The sequence below is a fragment of the Heteronotia binoei genome, chromosome 1, assembly GCF_032191835.1.
Source record: "Heteronotia binoei isolate CCM8104 ecotype False Entrance Well chromosome 1, APGP_CSIRO_Hbin_v1, whole genome shotgun sequence".
Taxonomy (NCBI): domain Eukaryota; kingdom Metazoa; phylum Chordata; class Lepidosauria; order Squamata; family Gekkonidae; genus Heteronotia; species Heteronotia binoei.
Genome location: NC_083223.1, coordinates 258984515 through 259012414, shown reverse-complemented (window position 1 = coordinate 259012414; position 27900 = coordinate 258984515). Strand labels below are relative to the sequence as shown.

At 43.1% G+C, this 27900-nt stretch overlaps 2 protein-coding genes across 2 annotated transcripts in view; one reads left to right on the top strand and one right to left on the bottom strand.

Moving 5' to 3' along the window:
* Positions 1-27900, bottom strand: part of TRMT112 (tRNA methyltransferase activator subunit 11-2) — a 40935-nt gene that overhangs the window by 7902 nt on the left and 5133 nt on the right. The gene's annotated exons all lie outside the window — the stretch shown is intronic.
* Positions 264-26323, top strand: ESRRA (estrogen related receptor alpha). Its single transcript, XM_060254461.1, has 6 exons — positions 264-608; positions 5653-5769; positions 16770-16895; positions 19370-19537; positions 20095-20364; positions 24204-26323. The coding sequence occupies exons 1-6, from the start codon at positions 275-277 to the stop codon at positions 24449-24451; spliced, it is 1263 nt and encodes a 420-aa protein (XP_060110444.1). The 5' UTR covers positions 264-274; the 3' UTR covers positions 24452-26323.

Below are 27900 nucleotides of genomic sequence, written 5' to 3'. Positions count from 1 at the left end.
AGGGTCCAGGCAAGTAGGTGTGAAAAACCTCAGAATCTGGAGAGCCGCTGCCAGTCTGAGTAGACAGTACTGACTTCGACGGACCAAGGGTCTGATTCAATATAAGGCAGCTTCACGTGTTCATAAGTCAAGGGGGAAATGTCTCATAGCGTTATAGTAGTTTTTTCCCATCCATTGCAGTCCTCAGCCCAGACTCCTGTTAGAAAGGTTCGGTGTGATGTTGCTATTATCACAGCACCAATACGTTTCCCCCTCATTGCAGCCTCTCCCAACCATGTCGTCCCGGGATCGCCGAGCAGAATTCTTCATCAAAACGGAGCCAGCCTCCCCGGACAGTCTAGCTCAACATAGTCCAAGCGGTTCATCTGATACCAGTGCCAGCGGGCCTCCCCAAGAACATGAGAGTGCAGGACCACTGCCTGCTGGGACAGGGGTGTCCCGTCGCCGCCACGACGATGATGCAGATGACCCCCCAGGGCGGGGCAAATACATGCTGAGTTCCATGCCCAAACGGCTCTGCTTGGTGTGCGGGGATGTCGCCTCGGGGTATCACTACGGCGTGGCGTCGTGCGAAGCGTGCAAGGCATTCTTCAAGCGAACCATACAAGGTAAGCTCTCCCACCCTAACCCATCCTTGATTGCAGGCAGAACCAGTGACCTTTCAAAGCTGTTGGGTTGCAGAAGAGTCTCTGCAGAGCGCACACCTGCACATTCTAAACTACCAGATGCCTCTGAAAAGCCTAGTAGTGGAGCAGGGGTGGGGAACCTTTTTTCTGCCAAGGGCCATTTGAATATTTAGAATGTCATTTGCGGGCCATACAAAATTATCAGTTTAAAAAATAGTGCTCCGCCAAGGGAGAACGATTCAGGCTGGCAAAATTAATGCAAATAATTGTTTTTCTATTTGAAGTCACGTGGGGCGAGCCTAATTGGGCGTACCCTCCTGGCCTGCTGCCCTAGGCAAATGTCTAAATCCAAGGCTTTTTTTGTAGAAAAAGCCCAGCAGAAACTCATTAGTATATCAGACCACACCCTCTAATATTAGCATATTAGGCCACACCATATGGGATAATCAAATGCAAATTGAACTGGTGGTAGCTGGCTCCCATCCCCCATCTCTGCCACTCCTCCCTCCCTCCCTTCATGTGGAAACTGCAGCTGCTCCCAGCAGACCTTTAAAGGCACCCACATACCCCAGCAGCAGTCCTTCACAATGCCCACTCAGGCTCCCCGAGGGCCAGACCAAGTGATCTCGAGGGCCGCAAACCCCTATAGTAGAGCATGAATGTAAAAGCCCTTCCCTGTTTGCATGAAACCTGGAATCAGGAGCAATTTTTCTCCAGGCCCAGGGATCCTGGAGGTTCTTTTGGGCATGGAACAGGGATCACTGGAGGTGTGTGTTTGGGGGAGGTATTTGTGAATTTCCTGCAATGTGCAGGGGGTGGTTGACCCTGGAGGTCCCTTCCAACTCTGTGATTCTATTCTGCGATTCTATGAAAGATATTCTGCATCTGTACATGGATGTTCCATGTTCTCATTGCTGAAAACTGTGGGATAGATTTTATATTTCTGTGCACTTTCTAATCATTTTCTAAAGATGTCAGAAACCCATGCTATCAAAAAAAGACAAGATTTTTTTTAAGCGGGTGCCAAAGATTTTTAATAGAGCTTATCAAATTCTGACATATTTTGAATTAAGGCGTTCTTCATCAGGTGATACCGATTGCAGTTGTGGTTTGTTCTGTTTTAACCAGGGACCTTAGTAGGAAGAATGCAAGGTTTCATTTTTGTGCTAATTAAAATAACTGTATGAACCACTATGTTGATATCCCTTGATGAAAAATGCCCTAGCTCCAAACCTGTCAACATTTGAGATGTTCTGCTAAAGACACTTGGTGATCACCTTCAGGGGGGAAAAAGTGGGGGGGAGCCTTGGGGGGAGGAGGTTGCTTTTTCTAGTCCCTTTTTTCAAGTAATCTAAACTAACAGACACCATCATGTCTTATGGCAGTGAATTCCAGAGGTAAATTACATATTATGAGAAGAACTACTTCACCCAACTTTTGTTATCTATGCTTAAGTTGAATCAGACACAGAATTTAAGCTTAAGTTTCCTATTCTGGGCCTTATCCCTGAAATTTTTGAAAGAATAAGGCAAAGAGGAACATTGTGTACCATTGTGTAACCAGACAGTGATACGTGGTGATTAGTGCTCCCTCTAAGCTGAGTTAGTGTGAGCTAACTCACTGTTTTTTAGCCTCCAGCTCACACATTTTTGTCTTAGGAAGAATGGCCCCAGAGCATACTAATTTATGCAGTAGTTCACAACTTTAATGCCAGAAGCTCACAAAGTAGAATTTTTGCTCACAAGACTCCACAGCTTAGAGGGAGCATTGGTGGTAATAGATAATTAATCTATCTTTGTCCTTTGGTATTCCTAAGCTTCCGTCATGTTTTAGAACAGGGTCTCCATAATGACACTTTTCTTGGTGCCCGCAAAGTGTTTTTAGAAAGTGGGCAGGACCCAGTGGAGCTTTTGCCCAGCATAGCTTCTGATTGGTCAGTGGAGATTTGATTGGCTGTGCAGATTCCGAAAAGCATTGCTTTGGTGGTGGCTGCCCCTGCAGCGCAAGAATCTTCACTATGTAAATATTCTGCGGCAGCCATTTTTTTGTGGGTGGCTCCATCTTCTGTGGCAGCCATTTTTTCATTGCTCCCACCACCTTGTGTCAGAATTCCAAAGGTGCTCACAGGATCAAAAAAGTTGGGGACCCATGCATTTGAGTAGTGGTACTCTTTTTGTGGCTCACAGAGATCACTGTCAACCAAAACAGCCCCATTTCCTTCTGTCCCTGCCTTGAGGCTTGCAGCTTACCTGTTCTTCTTGTGGCAGCCATTTCAAGGTGGGAACCAACAAGCCTTACCAGGCAAAGACCTTGGCCATTTTCCTGAAACGTGAGGCAGGTGTCACATTGGGGAATGGTACACAGAACAGCAACCAGTGTTGTATCAAAGAGACACATGTGGCTCCCAGTCCACTGAGTATCATTGTTTTAGAATGACTTACAAACAGAACAAGGTGTGGCCAAGAATGTAAGGGCTTGCTCAGTTCTGAGAGGCTGTTTGTTGACTTATTCAAGTCTCTATTCAGCCATGAAGTTCACTGGGTGACATTGGGCAAATCATTGTATCCCAGGAAAATATACCTCACAGGGTTGTTGTGAAAATAAATAAGATAACCACACATGCTGCTTCTAAGCACCTGGAGGGATAAGTAAATAACAGTATAACTGAATCAAAGCAGGCCTGGATAGATTGCCTAGGAACATGATGATGATGATATTGGATTTATATCCTGCCCTCCACTCCAAATCTCAGAGTCTCAAAGTGGCTCACAATCTCCTTTCCCTTCCTCCCCCACAACAGACACCCTGTGAGGTGGGTGGGGCTGAGAGGACTCTCACAGCAGCTGCCTTTTCAAGGACAACCTCTGTGAGAGCTATGACTGAACCAAGGCTATTCCAGCAGGTGCAAGTGGAGAAGTGGGGAATCAAACCCGATTCTCCCAGATAAGAGTCTGCACACTTAAGCACTATACCAGACTGGTTCTTCCAGGTATGTTACCTTGAGTTCCACAAAGGAGGAAAGGAAGGAACTTACTGAAAAACAAACAAACTGCAGTTTTATCTAGTTCTTGATGAACATCCTGTATATCTACACAAACCTTTCTTAGATATACTTTTTTCAGCCTCATGAGAGTCAGCTTGGTGTAGAGGTTAAGAGTGGCGGACTCTAATTTGGAGAACAGGGTTTGATTCCCCATCCTCCTTCACATGAAGCCTGCTGGTGACCTTGGGTCTGTAACAGTTCTCTCAGAACTCTCTCAGCCAAACCTACCTCACAAGGTGCCTGTTATGGGGAGAGGAAGGGAAGGCGATTGTAAGCTGCTCCGAGATTCCTTCAGGTAGTGAAGAGTGGGATATAAAACCAACTCTTCTTCTCTTGACTCTTCTCTTATACATGTGCAGTTGAAGCTACCTTATGCCGCCTGTATTCAGGCATCATGACAAATCCTTGCGGGTTGGCTACAGGCATGAACGCTGCTTGTTTGTCATTCTTGCTTCCTCTCTCCTTCCTCCCCTCCTACACAATTGACAACTTCCAGGTTTGGAAATTGTTGACTTCTGAATTGCAGGATTCTAAGCATTTAGATGCCACAGCAAATTGGAGTTTGAGTCAGGGTTTCCCAAGTCAAGCAGTTTCAATTGCATTTCACATCCAAATGGGAGATACTTGCTGGCATGGTGAACAAGTTCCATTCTTGCCATCACAAATAAAGAGAGGCCTGAATGTAATTAATGAGTCAGTCCAGGGGACCCATCTAGCTCAGAACTGTGTAATGTGTCGGTTTAAACGTAAAAAAGGAAAACATTTGCCTTGGCAGCCCAAAAGCTTTACATAGTGTCCTTGATCCTCCACATTTCTCTGTTAAGAGAAAAATGCTGTTCAAACAAATTATGAAGATGATCTGACTCTAGTGATAACAAGAGAAAGAAATTCTTACGTACAAAAATAGAAGTCCATCTTACATAACATATTCACGTAGGTATATTTAACTTATTGTGAGCAGATTAACTTCAAAAAGGTCAGCTTGCTACAATTCTAAGCCCAGGTAGGAGAGAAGAAGAGAGGTCCTATCCTTAATAATAAAACCATAGTGGTATTGGCAAAATAGAGCTCTTCCATTGGCTGAAACTTGAGCTCCAGTAACCATTGGGCTATCACCCATCACTACACACCTCTGCAATCCTACTGGCTCACTTCTCTGTCCCCCACCACATCAGCCCCAGAACGTTGGGAACAACTGTCAAAACCCTTGCATATACTCTGCTAGGCACACATCTCAGACACTTTGGTGGCTACTCTCCCTCAGAAGCCCTCACAGGTGAGGGTTGGAGTTCACTCAGAATTACAGCTGCTCTCCAAATGGCAGAGATCGGTTCCCCTTGAGGTTGGGGGGAGTGAATGCTTCACTGGGTGGGTGGGAAGACAGCAAGGGTGGGAGGGGGGCACTTGCACAGAGCCTCCTTCTAGAGCCCGTTGTGTATTTCTCCACAATGGGCCTTACTCCTAGTCTCTGACATAATGCGATAGATTTTCAGGAAGAAAGGACTTTCACTTTAGGGCCTCCAGTAAATAAAGTGTCTCACTGCCCGCTACCTGATTGCTAGGATAGATATTTCACTTCCTGGATTGTCTTGTCCTCACAAATTCCACCTGATCTCCAGACAATAAAGGTCAGTTCCTCAGGAGAAAATGGCTGCTTCTGAGGGTGGACTCGTAACCCACTGAGGTTCCTCCCCTCTCCAAATCCTATTCTTCTCAGGCTCCACTGCCAAATCTCCAGGAATTTCCCAACCCAGAGTTGGCAGCCCCAGCTCTCATTTTGGGCAGGAGCTCCAGGAGCAGAGCTCACAGGAGCGGAGCTCCGGAACCTCTAAATTGCAAATGGCTGCAGTGGTGTAAATATCCAAGGATGTGCAGATGCAACCCTAAACAGGAGATGCCAGGTCCTAAATCTGGGACTTTCTGCATGCAGTGCAGGTGTTCCATCACTGAGCTACAGCCCCCTTCTCTCTCATTCTCTCCCAGGCAGCATTGAGTACAGCTGTCCAGCCACCAACGAGTGTGAGATAACAAAGCGGCGTCGGAAGGCGTGTCAGGCATGTCGTTTCACCAAGTGCCTGCGCGTGGGCATGCTCAAAGAAGGTATGGCTTTGGGAAATATGTACTAAACCTAAAGAAGGCCAGGAGAGGTATACCAAAAATAAAGATTCATTCAGGGAGTGTGATGCAAAGCAGGATGGAGAATGAGCAGGAGGGCTTGAAAGACTCAGGGTTAGGAAGGGATGGGGCAGGCAACCTTTTGGGAGAAAGAAGAGAAATTACTGGACTATGGGCCAAGCTAAATTGCTCATTTGCCTAATTAGATATTAGGGCTGCAAGCTTTAATTGATTTGGTCTATGCTGGAAAAAGAAAAACCCTAAAGCTTGGTCTATGCTGGGGGGGAAAACCCTAAAGTTTAATGTGCCCTCTGACCACACTTGGATTCTTTGGCATTCAAGTGGTATCTGAGGGAACTCTGGGGTTTCTGAAAAGCTTAATGGCAGATAAACTTTTTTCAAAAGCTGTCCCCTATTAATCTTCCCCTTGTTGTGTGCTGCACCAGAAGAGTAATGGTGTGTTTTGTATTTTCGGAACCTGTAAGGTGAAGATGAAGCCTGAAATGCTGGCACATGAAGCAAGTGTTTGTTCTAGAATACGTCCCATAATCCTTTGCAAAGTAGAGGTGTATCATAACGGTCATGCCAGGAGTTCCTTGGCAAGGAAATCAGTGTGAAGAAGGATCTCTCAAAAAAAATCAACACTTGGTTGAACAATCTGTGAGGCCTTTTAAAAAGATAATGAAGCTTCAATTGGAATCAGCATGTCTAAATGTTAAGGGGGCAGTTATATAGCTTCGAAGGTGTTTTGGTTCTGGTGACTTGCTATAACAAAGCATTTTAAATGCGTCATTTCATTCATTGTGGCTTTTTAATCATCTGAAATATCTCAAAGTTGAGTTTTCAGCAAGCATTTGTAATGTGCATTTATTTAAAGGCATTTGTTTGGTGGTTAAAACAATTTTATTTGGTAACATATGGTAACAAATTATATTTCTTGCATCATTAATAACTTCTTTTATCTATCCTATATATTACTTTCTACTCACCCCTCCCCCCGTTACTTGACCCCCACCAGTGTTATTTACTTAAAGTACTAATGTTTAAAGGTACCCTTAACTAATAAAAACAAAAATTAATATTCTTCTTTTTTTCTAAGACTTAATCATTATCAAAAATTGTCCAATGTCCTTTTATTTTCCACTCTTTTTCTACATATCTTCTGAACTTTTTCCACTCCACCTTAAAAACTTCTAAATCATAGTCTCTTAAAATTCTTATTAATTTGTCCATTTCATTCCATGTCCTAACTTTTACAAGCCAATCCCATTTCTCTGGTATTTTTTCTTGCTTCCACAACTGCGCATATAATGTCCTAGCAGCTGAAAGCAAGTACCAAATTATAGTTCTATCTTCTTTTGGAAATTTTTCCATTTGTAATTCCAACAGAAAAGTCTCTGCAACTTTCTTAATTTCATATCCCAAGATCCTAGAAATTTCTTGTTGAATCATCTGCCAATACTTTTTTGCTCTTTCACAAGTCCACCATATATGGTAGAAAGAACCTTCATGTTTTTTACATTTCCAACATCTGTCTGGCATCTTATTATTCATCTTTGCCAATTTCTTAGGAGTCATATATCATCTATACATCATTTTAAAACAGTTCTCTTTAATACTATGACACGTCGAAAGCTTCATAGAGTTCTTCCACAAATATTCCCAAGTTTCCATCTGTATTTCTTTATTTACATTAATTGCCTTAATCATTTGAGATTTCACTACTTCATCTTCCATAGACCATTTTAAAAGTCATTTATATAATTTTGAAATTAATTTTTCATTGTCTCCAAGCAGAACTTTTCCCAAAGAATTCAGGTTTTCACGGCTGGTAACATCATTAGGGTTTGTAGAATTTTTCGGGATCAAGTGCCATGTTCTACTGGAGAAAGTTTTCCTTCCAGACGTTTCGTTCTCAGCTGCGGAGAACATCCTCAGTGGCGTTGCAGCCGGAGCAGGCTCTCAGACCATCTTGGCTGCTATGCATTGAGTGGGGCCAGGGCTGCTGGAGAGCTATTTGTAGGCTGGAGGGGGTGTGATGAAAGGGCAATTGTTTTGTGGATGTGCCCATTGTTTGGTGGGGCTTTCTGGAAGAGTAGTGATAAGGAAACTGGCTGTTGAATGTGACCATTGTTCTGTATCAATTGCTGGGAAGGTTGGAAGGTCTGCCCTCCTAAAACCACGTTGCTGGCTCCGATATGTGGATGATGTTTTTGCCATCTGGAGTCATGGAGAGGCTGCTTTGAATAACTTTCTCCTTCATCTGAATTCAGTCCATCCTCGTATCCAGTTCACCATGGAGAAAGAAAACAATGGTCAACTTGCTTTTCTTGACGTTCTCATTACCAGGAAAGATGACGGAAAACTCGGCCACACTGTATTCAGGAAACCCACACACACCGATCGCTATCTAAATAAGAATTCCAATCATCATCCTCGCCAAAAACGTACAGTTGTAAAAACCCTCATTCACCGTGCATCACGCATCTGTGAACCAAGCCAACTCCAACAGGAACTACACCACCTCAAACAGTCACTGCAGGCCAATGGATACTCCCAACAAGAAATTAGTAGAGCCCTCCATCCCAGGAGACCATCCACACCAAATCCCGAGCCACACACAAATGTGGGTACAGCCTTCCTGCCCTACATAAAATCTGTCACCGACCGCATTGGCAAAATTCTCAAACGCCATAATGTTGGCACAGTCTTCAAGCCCACACAACAGATCCGCCACATGCTGCGCTCGGCCAAAGATATGAGAGATCCACTTTCAACCCCTGGAGTCTACAAAATACCCTGCTCCTGTGGTGCAGTCTACATTGGCACTACCCAACGCAGTATCAACACCCATCTCACTGAACACAAGAGACACTGTCGCTTGTTTCAGCCAGAAAAATCAGCTGTAGCTGAACATGCACTTCAAGAAGGAGACCACGTCATCCACTTTGAAAGAACTGAAGTCCTTTCTACGGTCTCACATTATCATACTCGCCTGAACAGAGAAGCTATTGAGATTTACAAACACCAGCACAATTTTAACAGAAAGGAAGAAGGCATTTTCATCCACCAATCTTGGTACCCAGCTCTGCAAAACACCCTACAGACTATAAATTGCAGAAAGTCTCAGAACAACCAGCAAATTCCACAGAACAATCAGCACAGTCAACAACCATCTTCCTTATCTTCAAACCCCTTCCAACCTTCCCAGCAATTAACACAGAACAATGGTCACATTCAACAGCCAGTTTCCTTATCACTACCCTTCCAGGAAGCCCCACCAAACAATGGGCACATCCACAAAACAATTGCACTTTCATCACACCCTCTCCAGCCTACAAATAGCAGCTCTCCAGCAGCCCTGGCCCCCCTCAATGCACAGCAGCCAAGAAGGTCTGAGCGCCTGCTCCGGCTGCAACGCCACTGAGGATGTTCTCCGCAGCTGAGAACGAAACGTCTGGAAGGAAAACTTTCTCCAGTAGAACACAGCACTTGATCCCGAAAGATTCTACAAACCCTAAAGAACTTTTTCCATTTCTTTTTGCTCTTTTCTTATTCCTTCAGTTTTATTGTCATTCCCCACCAAGCTCTTTATTTGCTGCATTTGAAACCAATCATATTTATTATTCAGCTCTTCAGCAGTTTTCAATTCTATTTTGCCACTTTGTATTTTGAATAGTTGATTATATGACAACCACTTTTCTTCACCCGTCTCAGCTATTATTTTTATCACTTCGGCTGCACTATCCATAACGGTTTTCTCTCATCTCCATATTTCTTATATTTCATCCATGTATTTAGCAAGCTGTTTCTTATATAATGGTGAGAGAAAAAGCCGTCTATCTTTTTTCCCCCATAATACGTATAAGCGTGCCAGCCAAATTTATTTCCATGACCTTCCAACGCTAAGAGTTTTTTGTTTAACAACATTATCCATTCTTTTATCTATACTAAGCAAACTGCTTCATGATATAATTTTAAGTCTGGTAATTGAAATCCGCCTCTCTCTTTTGCATCTGTTAAAATTTTCATTTTAATTCTTGGTTTCTTCCCCGCCCACACAAACTCTGAAATTTTTCTTTGCCATCTATTAAATTGTTTACTGTCTTTCACAATCAGAATAGTTTGACACAAATGCATTATTCGTGGTAGAATATTCATTTTAATTGCGGCTATTCTACCCAACAGTGACAAATTAAGTTTATTCCACTTTAACATATCTTCATCCATTTTACGCCATAGCTTCTCATAATTATTTTTGAACAAATCAATATTCTTTATTGTTATCTCCACACCCAAATATTTTACCTTGGAGGTAACTTCACATCCCGTTAGTCTCTGCAATTCTTGTTGCTTATTTATTTGCATATTTTTACATAGAAGTTTTGATTTTTCTTTATTAATACAAAGTCCCGCCAACTCCCCTTATTCTTGTATTTTGGCTAACAACAAAGGTGTGACTTGTATGGGGTTTTCATGTATAAACATTATATCATCTGCAAATGCTCTGTATTTGTAAGTAAATCCTTTTACTTTTAATCCTTCTATTTCTTTATCTTCTTGAATTTGCATCAGTAATATTTCAAGAGTCATTATAAACAACAGTGGGGAAAGTGGATAACCTTGTCTTGTACCTTTACTAATTATCATGTCTTCTGTAAGATCAGCATTTATACATAGCCTTGCACGTTATTCAGTATATATTGCTTTTAGAAGAAGAAGAAGAAGAAGATGATATTGGATTTATATCCCGCCCTCCACTCCGAAGAGTCTCAGAGCGGCTCACAATCTCCTTTACCTTCCTCCCCCACAACAAACACCCTGTGAGGTGGGTGGGGCTGGAGAGGGCTCTCGCAGCAGCTGCCCTTTCAAGGACAACTTCTGCCAGAGCTATGGCTGACCCAAGGCCATTCCAGCAGGTGCAAGTGGAGGAGTGGGGAATCAAACCCGGTTCTCCCAGATAAGAGTCCGCAAACTTAACCACTACACCAAACTGGCTCTCATTTATCATTCTTATAAAGCTTTCTCCCAGTTCCATTTTCTCTATTACTGCAAACATAAAATTCCAATTTAAATTGTCGAATGCTTTCTCTGCATCCACAAAGAATAATGCTACTTCCTTTTCTGGATGTCTTTCATAATATTCTACAATATTTACAACAGTTCTGATATTGTCTTATTTGCCTTTTGGGAAGAAACCCCGCTTGATCTTCCTTTATAAAATTTATCAAATATTGTTTAAACCGTTCTGCCAAGATTCTTGTATGTATTTTATAGTCATTATTTAATAATGAAATTGGTCTATAATTTTTTACGTTCGTAACATCCTTTGGAATCAATGAAATAACAGCTTCCTTCCGCGTATTTGGTATTTTCCCTTTTGTTCTTATCATATTCATCAATTTCTGAAGTTTTGGGATTAACTTCTCTTTGAGGGTTTAAAAAAATTTAGCTGTATATCCATCTGGCCCAAGTGCTTTTCCATTTTTCATTGCATTAATTGCTGCTTCAATTTCTATTTTTTCAATTGGATCGTTCAAAACTTTTCGCATATTTTCTGCTAAGGGTGCTATTTTTATCTTTTGTAAGTACTCATCCATCTTTCCTTTCCTTATTTTAACACCTTTAAATAACTTGGCATAATACTTAAAGAATTCTCTTTTCATTCCTTCTTGATCTACCACCTCTCTTCCATCCACCACAATTTTATTAATTATTTTACTTTCTCTTTTTCTTCAGTTGCCAGGCCAAATATTTTCTGGGTTTGCTTGCTCCCTTGAAAGATTTCTGCTGCAGTCTTTTCAGATTCCATTCCAGTTCTTTATTTAACAAATGTCTCATTTGTGTTTGTAATATTGTAATCTCCCTTATAATTTTCTTTTTCCCTGGCCTTTTTCTCTGTTTCCCTTCTTTTTTCTTTATTTCATTTTGAATGACCAACATCTGTTTTTCTTTTGCCCTCTTATCTTTATTATTCAATGTAATCAATATTCCTCTCATAACTGCTTTATAAGCATCCCAGACCGTCTGAAATTCTATATCCTCTTTATCATTTATTTGGAAGAAAGCTTTAGTTTCATTTTCTAGAGATGTCACTATTTCTTTATTCTGTAGTAAATCTTCATTTAATCTCCATCTTCTCAACTTCTTAGACAATTTTGTAATCCACATTATTGGGTTATGGTCAGCCCCAATTTTAGGTAAAATCTCTATTTTCTTATAAGGCCTAAGTCTTTAGTGCCCCACAACATGTCAATTCTGGAAAAAGTTTTATGCCTTGCTGAAAAAAAAGGTATAGTCCCGCACTTCAGGATTAAATCTCCTCCATATATCCTCCAAATTTTCTTGTTAGACCAATTCAAAAAAAGACTTTGGCAATTTTCCTTCCTTATTATTTTTTTTACCCCCAGACCTATCCAGTGTGTTCTTAATTGTTCCATTAAAGTCCCCCATTATCAAAACTTGGTCATAAGTCAGTTCATCAAATTGTTGTATAATGTCTTTTTAAAAAGCATCCTTTGCACCATTTGGTGCATACAGTCCCAATAACAACCTTTTTTTAGCATTTAATATTATTTCTACCACTACAAATCTTCCATCTTTATCTTTAAACACTAATTTCGGCTCCAATTCTTGTTTAATATAGAAAATCACTCCCCTTTTCTTCTGTTCAGCCAATGAATAAAATTCTAGTCCCAGTTGTTTATTCCATAAAAATTTGTAATCCTTTTGTTTACTTCTTGTAAACAAACTATATTACAATTTTGCTTTTTAATCCAATGAAACGTTACCTTTCTTTTTTGTGGTGAATTTTGTCCATTTGCATTCCAAGATAATAATTTGTAATCCATCATGGTGCAAATTCTTTATGTTCTTCATAAAACCTACGCAGTTCCTGTGTGCTTGTAATTGTAATCCTTTTTCCTTGCAGCTCAAAGCTCAGACCTTCAGGTATTATCCATCTATACCTCATTTCATTGTCACGTTGTTTTTCTGTCAATTTTTTGTATGCTTTTCTGTCATTTATCACTTGTCTTGGCAATTCTTTCATGATTCTTACTCTGCTGCCTCCCACTAGCAATGTCTTTTCAAAATGTTTATTCAAGATTTTTCCCACCATTTCTTTTGTCATATATCTTATAACCACATCTATTGGTAGATTATTTTTCTTGGCATATAGTGAGTTCACTCTGTACATATAGTCATACGTGCTTCTAGTTCCTTCAGGATCTTCCTCCAAAAATTCTGCAATTATTCTTATTATATATCCTTTCAAATCAGTCCTCAGGTACTCCTCTCAGACGTATCTGGGTTTCCATCAATTTGTAGTCATGAATTGCCACCTTTTCTTGCATTTTTAGCGAAGTGGAATCATGTACTTTCACTCTCTCTTCCATCTCTTGCACTTTCTTTGATGTTACCACAGTCTCATTTCTGATATCTTCTATATCTTTCCTTAGCTCTTCAGTGTCTTTTCTAATTTCTTTTTTAGAAGCAGTTATCGTGTCTCTCACCCCTTTCATCATCCTGGCTCCCGTTGCTTCTAATTGCTCTTGCATTTTCTCCATTGAGGCAGTCCTTGTCTGTCTTTGCACAGGTTAACTTATGCTCTGACATTTAAAAAAACACCAAAAATTTTGACCTCTCCAGATTAAATTTAAACTATCAGGGTTGATGGAGTAAGGCTTGCCCTTTTCATAAGCCTAATTTCGCCGTCCTCAGAGCCTCTTGGGCTCAGATATTAATTTTTAAAGTTTTTATTTCTTCCAAAATGGCAGTTGCGACTTTCTGCTTCCCTTTAAAAAAATTTTCCTTCAAAAGGCTTCTAAAATAATTATCAGCGAAATGTCCAATAGTATGTACCTTATAATTGTCACCTCTGTCACCTTCACCAATTTTTAATGTCCCGAACACTTTAAAAACTTTGTTTAAATTTTGACCTCCTAGCAATGGCCGCCGATGTTTTTCTATGATATTATAGTCCTAGAGTAGGCTAGCTGCTTCAATGATTTCCCTTTTCCATCCTACACTTCCTGCTTTTCTTGCCACCAAATCCCATTTTCACTGGTAAAAAGATCTCGCGATGTTTGACGTATTTTCTGTGTCGACTGTGAGAGCTGCAAATCTGTGACAATGGGGCTTTTTCACCAAAACCGCAAGTAGACAGAACAATAAATTCCTTTCCACTTTTTAGCACTGTCCTTTAAATTTACAAAATTCAAATTTCGCCCCTTCTCCCCTTCTTCTTCCAAGCTTTCTGAATCTCTATTTCCCACCTTCTGATTTTATTTTGTTTAACTTTAAATAGTCCTGGAATGAAGATAGTCATCAGTACCTTTTTCTGCAGTTATCCAGATCCAACACCAGTCTTGTATAGCTTTAGATGTTTAGCAGTCTCAACGAAGGTTAGGATCTTGTCAAGCTTATGTCAAATAAATGACTCTGGAAACTTCTGCAGATGATGAAAATGCAACTTGTCTCCGGAGACCCCTCAAAGCCTCAGAGGATTCCCCCCCCCCCCCGGGACTCCCTTTTAGCCAAGGTAAATCTCCTCAGAGTTTCCTGTGCATATCGTGGACTGATCTCTGACTGAGAAAAGTAGGCACATTAAATTGCCCTCCACTACCCCGAACAGAAGCCCCAGCCTGCTCCCCTTCTGAGAAGCAATTCAGCTCAGCATTTTCCAACCCCGGAAGTCCTAAAGGCATTTGTTTAAAAAGCAGATCAACCTGAGAATTTTTAAACAGCTGTAAGCAAAAGATGTATATCCCTGTCTTTCCAGATAGATCAAGACGGGTAGCTGTGTTAGTCTGCCTGTAGCAGTAGAAAAGAGCAAGAGTCTAGTAGCACCTTAAAAACTGACAAAATTTGTGGCAGGGGATAAGGTTTCACAAGTCACTACTTACTTGTTCAGATACTTCTGAACAAGTAAGCAATGTCTCACGAAAGCTCATACCCTGCAACAAATTTTCTCAGTCTTTAAGGTTAAATAATTATGAAGCTGCCTTATACTGAATCAGACCCTCGGTCCATTAAAGTCAGTCTTGTCTACCTAGACTGGCAGCAGCTCTCCAGCATCTCAAGCTGAGGTTTTTCACGCCTATTTGCCTGGACCCTTTTTAGTGGGAGATGTCGGGGATTGAACCTGAGACCTTCTGCTTACCAAGCAGATGCTCTACCACTGAGCCACTGTTCCTCCCCAAAGACGCTGCTGGGTCCTATCTTTCCAAAAATGCAAGGCAGTTTTTTAAAACGTCACTGAGCTGGAGATCAGTTTAGTGGTGATATCATAGTTCCTGAACATCAAGCAGCAAGTCAGAGAGTGTTCCTCCACCAGAAAGAAAAAAACAGAAAAACACAAGCATCCCTGAACATATAAGAAACTAGCAATGTCAGGAGGGACGTTTAAGCCTAGACTTCTCTATATATGCAATTATGGAGTCATAAGACTGGGTGTATTTCTGTCAACAACTCACAGGTATTCCAGGAATTTTGCCTGCACTGGTTAGGTTAAAAAAATGTTTCATATTTAATAAAGTTATGAGATTTCCAAGTTCAATGGACATAAGTTGAGTTATGAGCTCTTTCCAGTCACCGAAGAGCGAAGGCAGTTCCAATTTCCTATGTGATCTGATAAAGAAGGGCTGGATCTATGGTACCACGAGTAAAGTATGCTTGTCGAGTGGGACTACTATAGCCAATGGGACTCTTCTAGAACTTGTGCTCCTTGCAGTCACAGAACTTCTGAATACTATGGGGCAAAGTATAGATTGAGGGATAATCAGCTATTTCCCCCCTCCCTTTCACAAATGCAAGTGCTATTCTTTTGGTATAAGTGCTGTTATGTTACGTTGGACAAAGAGCCCATTTGGAGACAGCTCAAGGAAATTGAAGCTAAGACTGCTATCTGAACTTCTGATCCAACTGAGCAACACAGATGTTGTATATGATTACCTTTTCTAAAGCTCATTTGCGACTTGGGTTTCTAGCTACATTTTCCCCTCATCCTTTCAGCTCTGGTTCTTTATCTCAGCAAGTTCGAAGCTGAACTAGGCTAAGGTTCTCTATAAACATTCAATAAGAGGTTCAATTACAAAAAGTTCTAAGCACGGTGTTAGCAGACCCTTAAATGATTTGCCATCTTATTCCTGACTTTAGAGAAAAAGGGAGATGCTGAGAACCTGATTGTAATAGCTAGAGATGCTCATCTAGAGAGAGGCAAACTTCAAAAGGAATTTGTGAGTCAAAACTGGCACCTTGAATTATGCTTAGAGACTCAGTGACTGCCTATGTGGTTGCCTTAGGAGACGCCAAATTCATAGGAGAGATGCTCTAAGCATGTGAAGACTGCCTTTCCTCCTTGCCACCAAGTTTATTAATTAAAATATTTATTTCTCACCTTTCTTTTCTGTTCAAGCTGGCTTACAATAATAAATTAGCACAGCTAATAGGGTGCATTATGCCTCATTATGCCTGTTATTTTATCTATTGGTTCCCAGTACTGGGATAGACTGTCGGGGAAACCACTCCATAAAAAGTCTGCCGTGAAAACGTTGTGAAAGCAACATCACCCCAGAGTCGGAAACGACTGATGCTTGCACAGGGGGCTACCTTTACCTTTACTAGAATATATATTCCCGAAGGTCTACAGAGTTAATGTTTTTTTGATACTTTAAATACTAAGTATATTATAAATAGTCCCACTTTTAGTTATAAATTGTTTTCAATCTATAACGAATTAGCATGTTTCTTTTTCAACTGTTCTGTACAAAGTTATAAAAATAAATTCTAAATAAATAAATCAGCACTGCTAAACTATACGTCTCTGGAATTGGAAGCCAAGGATTCTGGATTAGATTTAACATTTTGTAAGCCAAATGGAGGCTCCTCTCCTGCCTTTTTCAAAATTATAGTATTTAGTAGTTGTCCAGAACATTTCTCTTTCATTGTTTCTCTCTTTTCTTCTATCTTGGTTAATTCTTCAGGGGTACGTCTTGACCGAGTGCGAGGAGGGCGACAGAAATATAAGCGCCGGCCTGAGGTGGAGGGTGCCACCTACCCCAGTGCATTTGTCACCCCACAGATCGCCACGGCAACTGCCAAGAAACCAGGTGAGTGGAAAGAGGGAAAGGCCCACCCTTCTTCATCACACACCTGAAAGATCTGGGACACAACCGGAACAAAATGACTCTTGCTCCAATGTTTCAGTTCCCTCAAGAGGCACGTGGGTTGGAATCCTCCCTGGGGCCGATACTGCCAATATGCAAGAGAAAAGGAGAAAAGAGGCACAGGTGAAAGCACGCCTGGCCACCTGGAGATACTGTTTACTTGCCACAGGCAATAAATGGCAAGCCTGTTGAAGTTACTGGGGGGATTGGCCCAGGCACTGGTTCCATAAGTGAGCAATTCCCATTGTCATGGCAACATGACTGGCACAACCAGAAGAAGGCTGACAGCCGGGAAGAAAGGAAAGACAGTGGGAGGAGGATTGAAGGATTTAATATGTTCACATTGGTGGTGGTGGTGAGGAATACACAAATTATACTGCCCTTCTGGGCCATTCAGAAGGCAAGCAGACAGTGGCACCTCAGGTTCCCCCATGTAAAATAAGCAGTATCGAAAACTAGCATGTAGGGGAGAAGGCTACGCTTGAGTGCTTCCTGATGTGAGAGTAGTCCTCAATCAAGGTGAATTTTGGACCCAGGCTCCATTCATTTGTGAGATTGCCCCCCCTGTGCTAAGGTGGCTGACTCCAGGTTGGGAACTTCCTGAAAATTTGGAGTGAAACTCCAAAGTTTCTGACTCAACATTAGAAAAAACTTCCTGACAGAGAGGTTCCTCAGTGGAGCAGGCTTCCTTGGGAGGTGGTGGGCTTTCCTTCCTTGGGTTTTTTTTTTTAAATTAAAAAAAAACAACCCAAGGAAGGAGTATTTAAAGTATCAAAGGAGTTCCTGCTACAGAAAAAGCCCTGACATTAGCCATTTTGCCAGTCTAGCTGCCATTGTGGCACCAAGCCAAACAAATGTATCCAGGGACATTACAAAAAGCAAGGAAGTAGTAGAGGAACTCTACTAATGAGTAGAACATAGCTGATTGCACCTTTAAGACCAACTTAGTTTTATTCAGAATGTAAGCTTTCGTGTGCATGCACACTTCTTCACACTTCTCATTCCTCATTGGAAGAAGGGTGCATGCACACAAAAGCTTACGTTCTGAATAAAACTAAGTTGGTCTTAAAGGTGCAATCAACTCCTATTTTGTTCTACTACTTCAGACCAACACGGCTGCCTACTTGGATCTATCTACTAATGAGCGTTCTCATTCTTTTCAAGTACAAAGAGATGCGGAAAGGAAGGAAATTTGGGGGTTGTAACAAGTGTTCCCTTTAAAAGTTGAATTAGCAAGAGCTAGCTCACAGATTTTTAGCCTCCAGCTCACACATTTTTGTCTTAGCTCTGGAAAAATGGCCCCAGCGCACAATGATTTATGCAGTAGCTCACAATTTTAATGCCAGTAGCTCACAACTTTAATACCAGTAGCTCACAAAGTAGAATTCTTGCCCAAGAGATTGCAGTTTCGAGGGAACATTGGTTGTAACACACACACACACCAACCTCAGACAAAGCATAATTAACTTGTGGGACGTGGTGATGGTCCAGTGGTTATTAGCCATCATGGCTAAATGAAACCTGCATGTCCAGAAGCAGCATACCTGTGAGCATCAGTAGTTGAGGGACGACAGTACAAGAGGCCATTGACCTGCATTCCTTGGTTATAGGCCTTCCACGGGAAACTAGTCCAAAAGCAGCTGGAACAAAATTGCATCAGAATGCCTTGGGGCTCATTGGGAAAATCATAAATGCCATCGATATACAACTGTAGAAGCAGACTTTGGGACTACTTCATCCTTGGGAAAATAAATAAGCTTCCCTGCAGATCTCAGGAGGCCTTTGTGGAGTTAGATAGTCACCTTGATATCCTACTTAAGAATAAATATTACCAAAATCTAATATATTTCTAGTTATTTGAATTTGAGATGAAATTGGTTGAAGAAAGTTATGGATGTTTAAATACATCACATCTGAGAAATATTGAGCCCTCTTGTCATTTTCATTGCTTAGTTGTATATGTACCAGCATAATTTATAGTTGTATGCTGCGATTTAGATATAAGAATATAAAGACTGTACTAAATTATTACATTAACTATAAGAGTAATTATTAGATAGAAGATATACTGATCCTAGGAAGGTTTATGATCAGATTTCAATTTGGGGATGGGTTTTAAATGTTAGATTAATTGCTGTTCGATATATGTGCTTTACTGCTTTAATATATTGAGAGTGCTGAAATAGTAAAACAGAATTTTTTTTAAAAAAAGATGATACTGGAACAATCCAGCATCAGCCTGATCTAGCGGGTCTCTTCTTATGTTCCCCTCTAGCTGTAGAATCAGACTTTGGGACTACCTCATCATGCAGATCTCAGGAGGCCTTTGTGGAGCTACAGTTTTCAATAGTTACCTATTTAACAAACCTTGAAATCCTACCTAAGAATAACCTACCTCTTCTTATGTTCCCCTCTAGCTCCGATGAACACAATGGTGTCACACTTGCTGGTGGCAGAACCCGAAAAGCTGTACGCCATGCCTGACCCCGCGCTTCCTGATGGACCTGCCAAGGCTGCGAGCACTTTGTGTGACCTGGCTGACCGGGAGATTGTGGTTATCATTGGCTGGGCCAAAAACATACCAGGTGAGACTGGGATGAGAACAGAGCAGGGGCAGCTCTTGAACTTCCTCCTGCTTACCATCTCCTGAGCTGCTCTGCTTCCTAACAGTCTTTTAACCACATACCCCGACAATGAGGGATGGTGGCTCAGTGATAGAGCATCTGCTTGGTAAGCAGAAGGTCCTAGGTTCAATCCCTGGCATCTCCAACTAAAAAGGGTCCAGGCAAGTAGGCATGAAAAAACTCAGCTTGAGACTCCGGAGAGCCGCTGCCTGTCTGAGTAGACAATACTGACTTTGATGGACCGAGGGTCTGATTCAGTAGAAGGCAGCTTCATATGTTCACCCCTCACACAATGAAATAGGCATCATATATCTGCTATTTGCTCTTTCTGTGCTATTTTATTAATTCAGCTTTTCAATAATTGGTAACCTAAAAAGAAAAGAACCAGTACTGTAAAACACTTCTGCTTGGTGTCCTGGAAATAATCCTCAAATCACCTCAGGCGACCAAGCCAATGGCTGCTGATGTCTTTGTTAATCCCCTCCTCTTGCTTTCCTGGTCTGTTCTCATTGAGGCAGGATTTCCAGCGCTCTCCTTGGCAGACCAGATGTCCGTCCTGCAGAGCGTATGGCTGGAGGTATTGCTGCTGGGAGTGGCCTGGCGCTCGCTGCCCTGTGAAGATGAGATTGTCTTTGCGGAGGACTTTGCATTAGATGAGGAAGCGGCTCGGGCAGCTGGGCTGCTGGAGCTCAGCGGTGTGGTCCTACAGCTGGTGCGCAAATACCGGGCCCTGCGTCTGGAGCGGGAAGAATACGTGCTTCTCAAGGCCTTGGCGCTTGCTAATTCAGGTAAGCCCCAGTGGAGGGTGGAGAGGACTTGGTGAGTGGGTAGTTTGCGAAGAGTTTAAGCAAGGAGCAAAGATGGCTTCCACCCATACATTTTTGCAGGGGGGGAAATGGAAGAGCTAATTTAAGGGCGGCAGTGTCATAGCCAGTTACAGCAACCCTGTAATATTTTCAGCCCTGGACTTGATAGCCCAAGCTAGTCTGACCTTGTCAGCTCTCAGAAGCCAAGCAGGGTTGGCCGGGGTTAGTATTCGGATGGAAGGCCACCAAGGAATACCAGGATTGCTAAGCAGAGGCAGGCAATGGCAAAACCGCCTTTGACTGTCTCTTGCCTTGAAAACCCTATGGGGATTGCCGTAAATGAGTTGCAGTTTGCCAGCCAAAAAAAAAGAAAAGGATTTTCAAAGCAAGAGACAAACAGGTGGTTTGCCGTTGTCTTCCTCTGCATAGTGACCCTGGATTTCCTTAGTGGTCTCCCATCCAAGTGCTAAGCAGAGCCATCCCTGGTTAGCTTCCAAGATTTGATGAGACTGGGCCAGCCTGAGCTATCCAGGTCAAGGCAATATATCTCTTTTTTAAAATAACCCAAAGTTTTAAAAGGTAAAGGTATTCCCCTGTGCGAGCACCAGTCATTTCCGACTCTGGGGGGACGTTGCTTTCACGTTTTCATGGCAGACTTTTTACGAGGTGGTTTGCCATTGCCTTCCCCAGTCATCTACGCTTTACCCCCAGCAAGCTGGGTACTCATTTTACCGACCTCGGAAGGATGGAAGGCTGAGGAAGGAATGTATTTAAAATTGTTTTAATGTTTTAATAATTTAAAATTGTTATCAAATTGTTGACTGTTGTTAGCCGCCCTGAGCCTGATAGGGGAGGGCAGGATAGAAATATAATAAAATAAATAAATAAAAATGAGTCAACCTTGAGCCAGCTAGCTGAACCCAGCTTCCACTGGGATCGAACTCAGGTCATGAGAAGAGCTTGGACTGCAATACTGCAACTTACTACTCTGTTCCATAGGGCTCTTATCCAAAGTTTATTGTGCCATTATTTCAGTGGGGAAACCCAAGATAGGTAGCAAAATCTATCCTATCGAAAACAGTACATAAACAATATCTATGATCTTCCCAACTGGGGCTGTAATATTCAACCACAGATGTCCATTTAAAATTTTATTTCCCCGCTCTGTAGTTTTTCACTAAATGACCTACTGATGATCCCTGAGCTTTTGGGTTTTGTTTTTTCAGTCTTTAAGATATCACATAGGACTGCAGGGGCTGGTTCTTTTGGAAAGATCCTTGCTAATCCTTCCCAAGACAGATGGCAAAATGGGCCAAGCTGGATTCCGCCCAATTGCTCAGTAAGGTGTCAACCTCTTCCTTGCTTCTGACATTCTTGTTAATTGGTGAGAAGTTTCTGGGGTGAAAGACAAGTGCTGAGATATGATACTCCATTCTTCTCTACCTTAAGGAGCCTCAAAGTGGCTTACATAAGAACATAAGAGAAGCCATGTTGGATCAGGCCAATGGCCCATCCAGTCCAACACTCTGGCCAATATATATGTGTGTGTATACACACACACACATATATATACACACTGTGGCTAATAGCCACTGATGGACCTCTGCTCCATATTTTTATCTAACCCCCTCTTGAAGCTGGCTATGCTTATAGCCGCCGCCACCTCCTGTGGCAGTGAATTCCACATGTTAATCACCCTTTGGGTGAAGAAGTACTTCCTTTTATCTGTTTTAACCTGACTGCTCAGCAATTTCATTGAATGCCCACAAGTTCTTGTATTGTGAGAAAGGGAAAAAAGTACTTCTTTCTCTACTTTCTCCATCCCATGCATTATCTTGTAAACCTCTATCATGTCACCCTGCCGTTGACGTTTCTCCAAGCTAAAGAACCCCAAGCGTTTTAACCTTTCTTCATAGAGAAAGTGTTCCAAACCTTTAATCATTCCAGTTGTCCTTTTCAGGACTTTTTCCAATGCTGTAATATCCTTTTTGAGGTGCGGTGACCAGAATTGCACACAGTATTCCAAATGAGACCGCACCATCGATTTATACAGGGGCAATTGCCTTCCCTTTCAGTTTCCTCCATTGGGAGGACTAACCAGTGAAGGAGAAAGGAGCAGGATCTAGATATTTCCCCCCAGCATCATAACACGCTAACATCAGCATGTGTTGGCGTACTATTTTCCTGGCTTGAAAACAAATCAGTGGGCATCCCTTTTAACTGGTATAAAGCAAATAGCTTTTGGGTTTTTAAAAAAAAAATTCAGAGGGTCACTTGATCTGCAGTGGAAGAGCTGGATTTGAGACCATCAAGATTTGGGGGGTATAAGGGTCAAAGCTCCTGTAGTCCTATCTGACAAAGGATACTTGGATTCTCAAAAGTTTATCCCACTCCCCCCCCCCAAAGTTTGTTCCTCTCTAAGGTGCTACTGGATTGAAATCTAGGTTTTTGCATTTGTGTCATACCTGGGTGTTATTTAATTGAAGCGATTTAATGGTGGAGGGAAAAGATCTTAAGGCACATTAGATTGTTGGAAGTTGCTTTCTGCTTTGCGGCACTGATCTACAAGCTCCTGGATTGCACGTGGATTTATTTATTATTTTATTTATTTCATTTATATCCCGCCCTCCCCACCAAGGCAGGCTCAGGGCGGCTAACAACACGAGGGTCAGCCGCAGCATGCCCAACCATTTAACAGTAAATACATACAACATTAAATTAAAAAAAAGTTAAAACATTTAAAACGTCTGGTGCTAATTCGATGTATTCAGACAACAAGATATTAGTGGTGGTAATCAGACTGGTCGATTTTTAAACTTCTGGAGGTCCCAGACAAGCCACTGGTGGTGTTTCTGGGCCCAATCCATCGCTGTAGATGTCATTATGGAAAAGCGTGGGGGAAGAGTGCCGTTTTGCAGGCCCTGCGGAACTGTGTGAGGTTTTTCAGGCCCCGCGGAACTGTGTGAGGTCTCGCAGGGTCCTCACCTCCTTCGGCAACTCATTCCACCAGCTAGGAGCAGCGATGGAAAAAACCCTGGCTCTTGTTGATGCAAGCCTGGCTTCTTTGATGCTGGGGACCATCAACCGGTTTTGGGTTCCGGACCGAAGTGCTCACTGGGGAAAGGCAGTTCCTAAGGTATGCAGGACTCTGGCCATATAGGGCTTTAAAGGTGATAACCAGCACCTTGAAGCAAATCCGGTACACTATCGGTAGCCAGTGCAGTGCTTTCAGCACAGGCCGAATGTGCTCCCGTAAAGGAACTCCCATTAACAACCTGGCTGCAGCATTCTGCACTAGCTGGAGTCACCGGATTTGGGACAAGGGCAGCCCTGTGTAGAGGGCATTGCAGTAATCTAATCTCAAGGTGACTGTACCATGGATCACAGTAGCCAAGTCTTCACGATCAAGAAAGGGAAACAACTGCCTTACTGTCCGCAGATGGTAAAAAGCTGACCTAGCAGTGGCAGCTACTTGGGCCTCCATCGTTAAGGAGGCGTCCAAGAGCACTCCTAAGTTGTAACCTTGGGCACCGGCATAAGCTGCGCCCCATCAAAGGTCGGTAAATTGACCTCCGGTCCCAGACCGCGGCGACTTAGGTATAGGACCTCCGTCTTCGTCAGATTTAATTTCAGTCCACTCAGCCTGAGCCACCCCACCACAGCTTGTAATGCTGTGGACAGATCTTCTAGGGTGGAATCGGACTGGCCACCCATCAACAGATAGAGCTGGGTGTCATAATTTGGATGGTCCAAAGAAGCTGACACCAGTGGTGACCCATCTCTCTCTCAAACCAAATCCCGCCCCCCTTTTTTCCCTCCAGACTCTGTGCATATTGAAGATATGTCTGCCGTCCAACGGCTCCGGGACGTGCTCCATGAGGCGCTGCTGGAATACGAAGCGTCACGGCGTCCTGAGGAACCCCGCCGCGCCGGACGCCTCCTCCTCACCCTGCCCCTGCTACGCCAGACGGCCACCCGCGTCCTCCACCATTTCTACAGCCTCAAGCTGGAGGGCAAAGTTCCCATGCATAAGCTTTTCCTGGAGATGCTGGAGGCCATGATGGACTGAAGGATCGGCCGTAGGGGGCAGGATGGGGGAACGGGTGGGGGGAAAATGAAGGTCCTGGGAGTGCAGCACAGGCAGGGATCAGGTAAAGGAAGACAAGGAAACGGACTTAAGACCTGGATTGAAGCTCCTCGTCCTGCCAAATCCCTGCCGGCATCCATCTGCATATGTTAGTACATTTCAAAATGTATGCAAACATAATAACCGTCCACTGCTTTGCACTGAGGTTAATGGGAATGGACCCAGCCATGAGAAATAGCTGTTTTTAAAACCAGGCTATAAGAAAACCTTTCCCGTATGTAGCGGCGGGACTGGGGTGGGATGTGGGGAAAGTCTGGACAGTCACACTGGAAGCCATATTTTAATTTATTAATGCAGGGGAGGGAGGCGGGTGGGGAATTAGCCACTGTAGACTTAGCTCGGAAGCCATATTGGATTTGAGTGGTGTGATGGTCAGGGAGGGAGAGGGAATGTCACCTGTTGGGGGGGAGGGGGGAAATGATTGACTCCTCCTTCCCCAGGAGTCAGGCGAGGACCGTGAAGCAGAGACGTCGCCCCCTCCCCTGTGCTATTCGTATCGACAGCCATCCCCTCCTTCAATCCACTTCAGTTTTCCCCTGGGCTGGGCCCAACCAAATGCACCTTAAGGGGCTGGGTGGGGGTGTTAAAATAATAATTTTAAAAAGCTTCACATCTCCAGGAATGACGAGGGAGACGAATGGGATTGGAACGGGAGTGGGGGAAATGACACTTTTTGCCTTGTCTGTCTGGTATCTATCCAGAACCTCTGGAAAAGTTGGAGTAATACTCTCCCCTCATTCTTTAGAGAGCCAGTTTGGTGTAGTGGTTAAGTGTGCGGACTCTTATCTGGGAGAACCGGGTTTGATTCCCCACTCCTCCACTTGCACCTGCTGGAATGGCCTTGGGTCAGCCATAGCTCTCACAGAACTGTCCTTGAAAGGGCAGCTGCTGGGAGAGCTCTCTCAGCCCCACCTACCTCACAGGGTGTCTGTTGTGGGGAGTGGGGGGGAGGTAAAAGGAGATTGTGACCTCTCTGAGACTCTGAGATTCAGAATATAGGGCGGGATATAAATCCAGTATCATCATCGTCTTTATCATCATCCTGTGACAATCCCCCCCCCCCCAAAAAAAAATGCTTTCCCACTCCCAAGAATGTTGCATTATCACTTTTAAGCAATAAATAAATACTGGAGTGGGGGAGGATCTTTCTGATGCAGAGAGAGGGGGCAGTATCCTATCTCGTGCTTTGCGGGGAGACCGCCTTAAAGGTTTAAGGATGGGGGAGGGGTTTCGTTACAGAAAATGGCTTTAGCGCTCCATCCGGCGGAGTTCCTTCACCTAGTTCCCTTGTAGCAATAGTTGAAAAGGCAATTATGCTTTTTTTTTTCAGGGGTGATTTCTTCTTCTCCCCCCCCCCACTGCCATAGAGAGACTGAGCAGCTACTCCTCTCCCCCCCCCACACACACTCCCAAGACCAATCAAGCCAACTCCATCTTCTACCCAAAGCAATAAACCCCACCCTTCCGACCCACTGGACTAAGAAGGGAGGCTGCATGGCCTGAAGCCGAGAGCCGTGTACATAGCAATATATTTTACTGTATATTTGTTGCAGGAAACTAAATCTACCCCATTTCCGGCTCGCTTTCCCTCCCCACGGGTGGGGCTGCAGCCTCCCTGGCTCTGCCCTGGGGGGAAGTTAGGAGAAGTTGGAGATTTTTTTTTTAAATTAAATTATGTGTGTGTACATATTATAAATACCTCTGATTTGTGTGTAGGCGCCTGCACATACACATACATAGAGAGCTCTATTACTGAACAAATTAAAGAGGCTACCGTAGCCTAATAAAGACTCATTTGCTGTCTGTTGTCTTTTCGACTATAGGTGATGGTGCCTGAGAAAATGGGGATTAGTGGCATTTCAGGATCTGGGAAAGATCCAAGGTGCTGCTGTGAAGGGCAATCCAAGTCAGTTGCTAAGGGTTGCTCTTGCGTGCTATCTAGCTCAGGGGTGTCAAACTCATTTGTTACGAGGGCTGAATCTGACATAAATGAGACCTTGTCGGGCCAGGCCATGTGTGTACCTATTAGGTAGGTAGCTATTAGATTAGGTAGCAGAGCTATAAACTTTACAAAGAACACAGGCAAACACAATTGAAGATTTAAAAAAAAAAACTTAAAACATACTTAAAATAAGTGCTAATACTTACAATATTAGCCCTTGTTGGACTTAAAGGTGCTTTCTCTGTATTTCTCCCATGGGATCCAGGGAACTGGGCAAAGGAAGCTCTGGCTCTTTCCTTCCTTCCCTGGGGGACCAGGAGGGGGAGGAGCCTTAGCCAATAGAAGGGAGGCTTGGCTCCCTTGATTAAGAGAGCCTGGCAAAGCAAGCTCTGCCTCCCCCCCCTTCCTCCCCAGGGGAGGAGCCTCAGTCAATGGAGAAAACAGAGGTTTTGCTTTGTAGCTCCTGTGCAATTGAGCAAGCCTGGAAACACAAGCTGTGATGCAGAAGGGAGCAAGAGAGAGAGAAGGAAGCAAGTGACAACCAGTTGCTTGGGGGCCTCATTCGGCCCCCGGACCGCATGTTGACACCTAATCTAGCTGCTTCCAACTGACAGCTGACCTGAAAATAAATGTCCTCCAAAGCATCCTGTCATTAACAGCTTTGCTCAGGTCTTGCAGGCTGAGGGCTGTGGCTTCCTTGATCGAGTGAATCCATCTCACGTTAGGTCTTTAACTCTTCCTAGCATTGTCTTTACCAGATCTTTTCTAAGCGAGTTCCTCTTAATACACTCTTGACCTAACCCACCTAGCAGGGCTTCTGCAAGGATGAAGTGGGGCAGAGACAGCCATGTATTCCCACCCTTAGTTGGGGGGGGGGGCATGATAAAAATTTACTAGACAGACAGAAAACACATAGGTTAGCAGAGCCCCCTCCTTGAGTAGTTTCCCGAGAAACTCCACCCTGCCACGTGCACTTTTGTTACAACAGACTCCTAGGAATTTCACAGGTGTTAGAACTGCCACGTCGCCCTCAAAAATCTGAAACTTGGTACATGTCAAAGTACCCCAGTTACTAAGGACGTCTGAAAAATAATATGATGCATATATCATTGTTCACATTACATCGTGCATATATGTGTGTGTGTGTACACCTGTTTGTAAGAAAGAGCCAATGTCTGATTGCTTTACAACTGAAACCGGGGACAAATATCTGGAAATTGTAGGGAATCGCACATTCAACTACAGAGGTGTTGGCCACATGCTCTCCCTAAAAATTAGCACAGATAAAGATGGTGGTTGCCTGTTGGGACCTTGCACATGTGTTCATTGCAACTTCTGAAAAGGAGAACATATGTCTCTGACCAATTTCCCACTCACCTAACGCTGCTCTCACTCTCCTCAGCGGGACTTCCGTCCAATTTCACACTAT